Source organism: Gavialis gangeticus, unplaced genomic scaffold (assembly GCF_001723915.1).
Source record: "Gavialis gangeticus isolate Ggan-Ray unplaced genomic scaffold, GavGan_comp1, whole genome shotgun sequence".
Taxonomy (NCBI): Eukaryota; Metazoa; Chordata; order Crocodylia; family Gavialidae; genus Gavialis; species Gavialis gangeticus.
This window is the reverse complement of record NW_017729025.1, coordinates 35,008,147-35,017,977: the sequence shown is the minus strand read 5'-3', so window position 1 is coordinate 35,017,977 and position 9,831 is coordinate 35,008,147. Positions and strand designations below refer to the sequence as shown.

The 9,831-nt window shown below is 38.4% G+C and overlaps 1 protein-coding gene across 1 annotated transcript in view; it reads right to left on the bottom strand.

Moving 5' to 3' along the window:
- The window catches only part of LOC109298489 (alpha-1-antiproteinase-like), an 18,561-nt gene extending 9,849 nt beyond the window's left edge, over nt 1-8,712 (bottom strand). The window contains exons 1-3 of the mRNA XM_019518616.1: nt 8,636-8,712; nt 6,305-6,958; nt 2,689-2,959 (exon numbers count right to left, since the gene is read on the bottom strand). Of these exons, the coding sequence (XP_019374161.1) occupies nt 2,689-2,959; nt 6,305-6,947 (914 nt within the window). The 5' untranslated portion in view covers nt 6,948-6,958; nt 8,636-8,712. The remainder of the gene's footprint in view (nt 1-2,688; nt 2,960-6,304; nt 6,959-8,635) is intronic.
- Nucleotides 8,713-9,831: the final 1,119 nt, after the last annotated feature.

Below are 9,831 nucleotides of genomic sequence, written 5' to 3'. Positions count from 1 at the left end.
ATGTCTGCTGAAGAAAATAATCTGCCATTGATTTTAATGGACATTGGTTCAAACTCAGGATAATTCCTTCTTCTGTCTATAACCAGCAGAAATGATCAATAGACTCTAAAATGAGGATCAGACTTCAAATCCTGCTGGTCAATTATCTAACCATCTATTTCCTGTTTCCAAAGTGGTCATGAAATAGGCTGCAATGTATTCCTATTTCCAGGGTAATTTCTCTGTCCCAGGCTCTTCAACCAAGATTTGGAGAAGAAACTAATGATTTGGAGGTCCTCACTGGGCCATCTTAACTGTGCCTGATTTTCAGAAGGTTCTGATCATTCACCTTCTGAATAATCAATCTCCTCTTGCATGTCTTAGGCTGGGCACCTAAAAATTTTGGCACTTGTCTCTAGATGTTTCTTCAAATGTTGGCCTCTGAATTTAACAATTAAATCAAACACAGAGGGGACAAAAAAAAGGGGGGGAGTGACAAAGGGAAGAAGAATATATGATGTTGAATTTGCCTATGATGGGGGGGGTTGCTGAGCACAGAAGAGGGATATGGGGTGGGTAGGCTCACCCAGAGCCACATCTGATGCGGGGGGGGAGGGCAGCCTCACTCCCCAACAGCTACAGAATTAACACTCACAGGTGCCATTGAACTGTAGGTAGAACAGGACTGTGAAACCCTTCAACTGACAGCAGCTGTGACAAGATTAACCTAGTACCTGTTGGCTGGGCACCTCCTCCAGCAGCAGCACCAGCAGCAGCTCCCAATGGATAGCGGGGGTGGCACTAACAAAGGAACTCTTGTCCCAGCTCCGCACTGCTGCAGCCTACAGCCTCCTGCTGCCACGCTAGTGCCTCCTGCCTCCATTCTGGAGCCACCCCATTAGTCAGCAGCCAGAGCTTATGCCCCCTACCCCATCCCTCATTATGTTATTGGTTTTGGTTAAAAGTAGAAACAAAGCACACTGAAAATACCCAATTCCTAAATCAAAACCTTTGCAAGTCCTTGGTTTATATAGATTTAGTCAGATATATAGACAATGAATAGCTCAGTACTATCTGTAAAACAACTAATACCTCTCTGTCTCTTCCTTGCTATCCTGGCAGAGATTTGTTAGTAGTCTTTCCTGGAGTTATATCTGGCATCTGCATTTAAAAGTGCTAGCAGAATGATATCATCTAGGAGCACTTCCTGAATTGGGAGTTAGGACTATTGCAGGTACCCAAAGCAGGTTTTCTATGGCCTTCTTCTTGAATGTTGATCTCCTCCTCCCACCTGATCATTGGCAGGAGGTGCTAAACTTGCCATCTTTATGACACAGTTGTCAGTGGGCCATCACGCTCCTCCCATTACACTGAACAAGGCAGTCCACCTGGCCCTGCTTGCTGTTAGTGTGAAGGGAGAAATGAAATGTGGCTCACATACCACCTCAGTAAGAGAAGAGACTCTGGGCACAGCTTTCCTTAGCATGTTGTCTTTGACTTAGCCACACAAATTAAATAGGCTCCTCTTTATGTGACAGTAACACTTTGCTCTTGTACAACACCTTCCATCCAACAATCTCAACAGCAATAAAAACCTCTCCCAACTCCATTTCAAAGTTGGAGAAACAGAAGCACAAAGTGATTAGTGGCTGAACCAGGAACAGAATACAGGTCTCCTGATACTTTGTCTTGGACTTTAAAAATAGGACAAACTTTTTTTCCGTAATTATAATATATCAAAATGCTCTGAAATACACTCTACTCAGCTGTACCCCATTCTACATCATCTCCACTTGTTGGATGTACTCACAGCAAACGCATGGAAGAGGACTGTGCAAACTTTACAACTAAACCCCTGATCTTGTTTGTGAAAGCCACATCACTTCCCCCTTGGAGATCCTCTTTGTTGCTGTGCTATATCCTGAGGTATCAGGGCTGAGACTGAGGTAAAGGTGAAAAAAGAAAATGGAACCTCAAGAAGACCCAGTCTTGCCACTCCTGAGCAGAAAAAACGGTAGGTCATCTGATTCACTGAAGCCCCTTCAGTTGCTGTGACTTAACCTAAGTAGATGTGACCAAAGATGCAAAGTGTGTGTGTGTTCCAGTTTATTTCACAGGTGTGATACCATATATATTACTCTGACTCACCTATTTGTTCTGTGGTAACTTTAGGAAGAGTCCTGAGGATGCTTCTATTAGTAGGACTGGGCAGCTGGAAGTTCCAGTGGCTACATCCTCAGCTAGTGGGCACACATTTTTCAATAAAAGTTTTGTGTAAACAGTTTTGCCGTAGTTTAAAAAGTACTGCCTAATAGTCAATGTAATGACCATTGTAAAACTGTATTTAATTTAATTCCATGCTTTGTCTTGAATTTGGAATTTGATTGTCTAAAGCAGAATTGTCAAATATGCACCTGGATTATTCACATGCATATATGTTACATATGTGTTTTCAGGAGTTATGTAGAGCCTAAACTTGCCTCTTAAAAAAAGAGTTAAGTTTCTATCCATATGGGTTGCAAAGATTATATTAATTTAATTGCTGATCTCTTTAGCAGAAAGGATGGGGGAATGAAGCTGAAGGGGTATTGGAAAAGGAGAGTTGTTGTATGAAAGAGAGATTAATTCACCCCTTTTCCAAAGCTGAGTCCAACACCCCAGACTTCCAGTATGAGCCCATCACAAAAGTGGAAGACTCAAGAATTTTACCTTTTTGAGACTAGTTTTCTCCATTTAAACAGAACTTGACATGACAAGCCTTTCTCCAGCTTCTGCATTTGTCCTCTATCAGGCAGGACAAAAAATGCTTTAGCACCTCCTTTATAATCCAGCTGCAGCACTGTAGAAGACAGCTGCCTGTCATAGCCATATTTAAACATGCCCATCCGGAACATCATTGGGACTTTAATAACTGTGTTCTTATCCACAAAAAAGTCCCTCTCTTTAGTGTATTTGCGATCAAACTGTTTTTCCCAGCCAGCTGCAGATTTAAAAAAAGGAGAGAGAGAATGAGTTACAATTTCTGAAAATGAGAAATCACGGGGTATATCGTCAGCTAGTGTGAACTGCTGTAGTAGCATTCATTTGAGAGCTGTAACACTTCACAAAAACTGAGGGTCTGCCCTTAATTTTATAAATCAGAATAATTCAACATTAATATGCATATGATTAAGTAGGAAGAAGTAGGATGTAGCTAAAAAAACCTCTAAAGCTACTATGTAGGAAAGGATAGTGTCTTCACCTGGAGCATACACCAATTCAAATGTCTCTGCACCAGGAACCTGCCAGGCACAGTTTTGAGTGATGAGGCTTAATACATTCCCCAGTGTCCTATTAAGGGAGGTGGATTTTCCTGTTTGGCAGTAGCCTTGAAGTGCCTGTGAAACATGGAGGATATTCTATTCTATGAAACCTCTTTTATACCCTGTAGACGAGGGGAAGAAAAAGGATGCCACTCAATTGCAGAGTATCTCCCTTAGTTAGTCCCACACCAAGACTAGTTTGCATGCATTTGCATCAAGAATATATGCACAGCTTGGGATGGGAAGCCATTAGGTCCATTCCTATTCCTTTCCTAAGTGATATTAAAATTGTGACTCATCATGCTGCAATCCATGCCTACCAGTTACGGTGACAGGATCCTTATGAATACCTCAGACAGACTGAGAATTTAGTTCCAAATGAACCTTACATAACTTCCTTTTTTTCAAGTGATTATTTCCCCTTCAAACTACAGATTGTTCAAGTAGAAAACTGGTGGAAAAGTTGCCTTTATTGACTGACACAAAAATTCACCTTTTAAAAATTTTTTTCTGTCCCAAGCAAGTATAACAAGTTGAAATATCATTTTTTTTTGTGGCAGAGAAATTGTAATGAAATTTAAGGTAAAAAAACTTAAAATATTCCAGTTCCACATTTCTGATCAAATGAGTTTTGGCCTCCCCAAATGAAATGTTGAACTGAATCACAATGTTTCCATTTCCCCATAAAATTAATAGTTTGATATTATCTTCTGCCCAGCTGAGCTACTGTCATTCTCCTTAATGGAATAAGCTGTGTGCTTGGACCCTACTTTCATGGGATCTGCAGCAACTCGGGCGGACAGAGACTGATATCCAACTGACATAAAATGAAATGCTTGATTTGTTTCTACAAAGTGAACCCTATGACTCAGCTCACCTCCATACAAAATAAAATATTTCCTTCAGATTTTCCAGGTGGGAAGTAAAAAGTTGGCAAAATCAAATTTCCCATTTACTATTTCAAGTTTTTGGAAACTGCATTTTCCACAAGGAAAGAAAAAATGACAAAGAATGCCAAACTAATAAAATTCAGATCTGTATCTGTTTCATACTGTCCAGAAGTAATCCAGAAATACCTTGTTTCTGATTACTTACTAGTAGTAGCAGACCTTTCTAACAAATATACAACAAACTTTGATCCAGTTGAGTAAACCATGAACTGAGATTCTAACACTTCTAAACTCTAATCTTTGCTCTGCTAACGAATCACTGTGAAGTCATTTACACATCAATTTACCATCTTTTGATTCCCTGTCTATAAAATGAGTATAACGCTACTTACCATGAACTTAATAAGAGTGCAGTGAGAATTCATTACTGCTTTTACAAGACTTCAAATATATAAAATGCTGAGCATTTTGAAGACAAAAGGAGATGTATTACTTGGTGGCAGAAATGTCTTTGTGAACAGCACAATTAATAAGATAATTTTGTTCATGCAAGTTTTACAGTAGATCAATCTGCTAAAAATATGCTCCTAATTTTTTTATCATCAGGTCCAGAAAGCCCAGAATGGGTCACAAAAACTGTTGGCAAAAGTTACAGGCCCAAGTCCTAAGGTACAGAGAATGTACAAGTTTCTAAAATTCAAATATAATTTATAGAAGCACCTGAACTTCAAGATTGTTCTCCAGATCAAACCTAGACCCTAACCAAACCTTCTCATTTTCCATGCACAATTACCAGTAGTTAAGATTTTAAGGTTAGGCCCTCACATTTTCTTTAAGACTGAAAAAAACCCCAAGTCTAGTTTTCCACTAAATCAGAGCTGGGAAGTCATTTCAGGTAAGGAACTTAACATTTTGGCTAAGGTCAATTGTCACAATAAATACATTTTTAGGACAGATACAGCAGATACCTGTAGTTGTGTATGCATGATGTGCAAGTCCTTATTTCTTTTCCTATGTTAATTTATCTCTAATATTAGAATGTATCATGCTTTATTAAGATTATAACTCAGCTTTACCTTACATGTAGTATTTTGTTTGCATTCCTGTTTAATTGTTTGGGTGGGCACAATTCACAATTTTTGCCCAATATAATGACAGGAAGGAATTCCTGGTACCTGTTAACTAAAAGTCCATCATGAAGATGTTACTTGGAAAGAAAAGAGATGCATTTGGAATGACAGGGCTGCATGAATCGACTGGACTACATTCAAACTAGCTTTACCAGTGTACAGCCAATCCCTTCAGAAACTGAAACAAATAAAGAAATGCAGTACAAAAATGACAGAAAAATACTAATGCTTTAAATTTTGCTTAAATTTAAAATTGGAAAAACTATCAGTGGAATAATAGTCAAATAATACTTTACAAAAACACTACTGATGTTTTTGAAAAGATAATGAAATATTTCAGACTGCAGAAGTCGGGAATGATTCCTTGTGCCAGTGTAATTACTCACGTACATAAATACTGATAGAGCTGTGGCCCTGGGAAGATGCAAAAGTTCTAGTTATTGTATGTGTTTTTGGACACACAACACACTGAGCTCCTGAGCAACATCTGAGTAAATACAAGGTTTTTCTTCTAGTTAAGATTTCATGTTTACTAGAATAGTATTCTATGAACTGAACTCAGAACATACTTCACAAGGAAGAACTTAACTATCCCTATTCAGCAAAGCTTGTAAGCATGTGCTTTATCTCCACTAGATTCAGTAGGATTTACAGGTATAAGTGGTCATTTGAATAGGGATGCTCTCCTAAATCTAGGCCTACTTAAGTATACATTTTATTTACCTTTCAATCAGAAAAATAGATCTGATGGTGTTTTATTTATAAGCATCAGAGCTGATTTGAAAACAGGAAGATTTTTCACCTTATTTTTTGCCAAAACATCAATAGCTCCAATCAGAAAATAATTTCTTTTTAAAACACGTTGACCAGCTCTGTTCATAACTAACAGCATGAGTAAGCTGTCAAGACAAGCAAGCTACCATTTCCCCTCACAAATAGTGTTTTAAGGAGCACAAAGGCTAGGGACAACCTGCAAGGTAGGAAACCCGGAGACATGTCTTACCTTTAAAGTAAATAAAGCTAACAAGAAGAATTTCAGTTAACTGATCAATATTATTGACCAATTGGACAATTTTCCCATTAGTTTTTTCATTTACATATCTGTTGATCTTTTTCTCAGCTTCTTTAGTATATCTGAAGTTTACTGGAAAAATTTCTTCTCCACAAACAAGGTTGAGATTGTTTCGAAACTGCTGTAAAAGTCGGAGTTCTTCCGTCACAAACATGACATTTCCCATATCCAGCTCAATGCCATTGGTCTGGTGGTTTAACTTTTGCATGAGATTGCAAAAACTGTCATGAACTTCCTCCTCCTGAATCCCTTCTGGGTTAAACCCGAGCCCTCTAAGAATCTGGTGCAGAGTCTCCGATTTAGCTCCCAGAGCTAACATCGCCAAAGTACTGGTTATGCTGATGGGTGAGAAAAACACGTTCTCTTTGTTCCTGGAAGTTACTGTTTCCTTGTAGAAGCATAATGCAAATTGGCAAATGCTGTTTTGTATCTTGTGAGCCCACGTATTTTGGCGGCTTACACCTGGATTGAGTTCAGAGTGGCTATTGTAATGAGGGTACTTTGAATCCTGTGGGCAAGGTTTGTTAGCATGAATCCCAGCAAGCAAAAAGCACAGGCAAAAAAGTGACTTCATTTTCTATAATTCTGTAAGAAAATAAAATCAGATATTTCCTTTAATCATCTTAGTAATTGTTCTTTTTACCATGAGCATAATATGCATGCACTATCTGGCACCAAAGACCACAAACTATTTGAATTCTTTGGATATTATATTACTGTAGACTTGGAGATAACAGCATTTTATTTTAAGGGAACAAATGATGTAAAATTACTGAATCTACTGAACAAGGAAGAAAAAAAGACTGCTGTCAGTAAGCATAGAAAAGGCTGAAGTAACTTAAGAAATATCAGAATTAGCGTATGACAGACTAGAGACTTGTAGTTCTTTATGTTTTGTTTTTTCTCTAGCTTTATGATGGACTGATTGTAAACCTGAGGGTTAAAAGGAGTATATAATAAAAACTGGTAAGAGAAGGAAGCTAATCAAGGATATTCAGTTACATTTTGCAGACAAAGAGAAAGGAAAATAAAGCAATATTGATGTTAGAGAAAGGGAAATGGAGAAGCTTCCACAAGTGGATTGAGGGAGAGAAAGTAGACCTATTCATTAATGAAAAGAAGATGAAAAAAGAAAGTTTCTTCAATGCTGAGCAAGTGAACTGCTTTTTCAATGTCTGTACTGAATGAGGGAAAGAAAATTTCTCTGGGTGGTTAGTATGTCATAAAACCCTTGTTAAATGTGATGTAGCTTTTGGTAAAAAGGCAAACGTTTTGGCAAATACATAGAAAATGTACACCTATATAAAGCTGCGCATTGCTTGCACTTCCTTACCAAAGCATTATGGGAACAATCGAGTGACTGTACCAAACTGCTAATAAATACTTTTGAAACATCACAGAGAATAAAGGAGATACCATAGCACAGAACAAGCAAACCTCATAACAAGTAAGAGCAAAGTGTGATTCTGGCTGGGGGTGTTTAGGGAGGGCTGGTAAGTCTGAAATGGCAAGTTCTTGAGAAAACATTTATAGCAGAACTCTGGATGGTGCCCATGGAAAATGACAGTCACTGAAACAAGTGTTGTGGGAACAATCAATGCCAAAATACCCAGATAATATCCTTAAATACTGAAATCATCAGGCATCAACTACACCTAAATGCAGTGTCCAGCTTTGATCAATTTGTTGGATAAAAAACAAACAGGGTGGAAATCTATGGGACCAACCCAGACAATGTGTGACAGTCAGCCACTCCACAAAGAGATAGCTTCTAAAATACAATGCCTTTATGAACAAACATTTCACCAAATTCTCCAAAACCCAACTAGCCTTGAAGCTGCTACCTCCTTAACCCACTCTGTTATTTACCTACCCTTCACATTTAAAATTGCCCAGATTCTCTCTTGGCCTTTTCTTTCCTCCTCTAGCCTCTGCCTTCTGTATACAGATCCTCCAGAGGTTACTCTTCCTTGTATTCTCCAGTAGCTTTCAAGAAATCTTGTCTCATCACCTCTCTGTCCCAATATGATAAACAACATTTGGTACTAAAAAAATATTTAAGTCCTTCAAACATTTTACTGGTGCAGTTTCCCTTCAAGGGAATATTGAATACAAAGATGTACTACATTGCAGATTTTTCTTCAAGGCTAAAACTGAACAAAGGCAACCTGCATGTGTATAATTCCACAGACAACTTTTCAGGCATTATTTTGCATGTAGATAACATGATTTATAATTCTCCAAGGAAAAAGCATTACTTACAGCACAGTCAGAAGGGCCCTGTCAAATTTACTGGGTCTGTGCTTCTCCTTGCTCTGTTGTCTATGGTACTGAGCAGAAAGCAGGGTATCCTCTAGTAAAGATTTAACTAGATCATCCGGAGGCTATGACTCATAATTTATAATTTCAGCGATTAGGCAGAGTGAATGATGAAACTAGTTTTACTGGGCATTTAACTTCACTGAATATGCATATCCCACATATGACTTTGTTTTCATTATTCATAATCATCTGATTCTCCTGCTCAGATTCAAACATGCTGTATTTAAACTGAGCCTACTGAATATCAAGATCAAGTACCCTTCCACATCTCCATTATCAAAATCTTTCATTTTTTATAAGCAAAGGAACACATAAAAGATAACAATTAAATCCAAAGGTACTGATTTAGGTTTGAATGACTGTTAGAGTGCTGCAGTGCTGCATCTCATAAGGTATTTGTTTGCTGAAGTCAGTCTGAAAAGACCACTTGAATCTGTGGAGCAGTATGCATGGGGCGTGATCTAGCTCCAGCAGAAGATAATTATTACTACTACTACTGGGACAGATCTTTAGTCCTGCTAAAAAAACAAAAGCAGCCCTAAATCTGGCTTAAAGACCTCCTGGAAAATTCCCACCCATCTCTCCTCCCCACCCCCCACCCCTGCAAGGCAAATATTCTAGTATTATTAGATTGATTTGGGGCCCCTCTGTCACTCCCATATCATGATATGTTGCTATAAGAAAGAGGGTATTGTTGGCATATACCCCACTGTATCCAGTTGATCCCTTGATGGGCAGGTGAATGAGAGTCTAACTAGGCTGGTCTAGTTTATGCCAAGGACTAAACTGATATCTTGTTGCACTGGACTTTAGAGAGCATGCCCCTTTGTCCTTGCACTACATGTCATTGGGTCAGACTAGAGAATCTGGCCTGCATTATTTAGAATCTAAGCCTTTTACTGAGATGTCAAAGCAGACTCAGACCTGAGAGTGCAAAACCAGAGCTTCCATCTGTGTGTCTTCATACAACAGGGTGTTACAGAAATTCAAGATAGCTTGCTATATTTTACCCTTAAAATTACTGAATAATAAACAAGAGAGAATGGTTATTTGGTTGAAACAATGAATTGGCAACTGAGAAGATCTGATCTCAGTCCCTGTCTCTACCACAGATTCCCTGTGTGACTTTTGGCAAG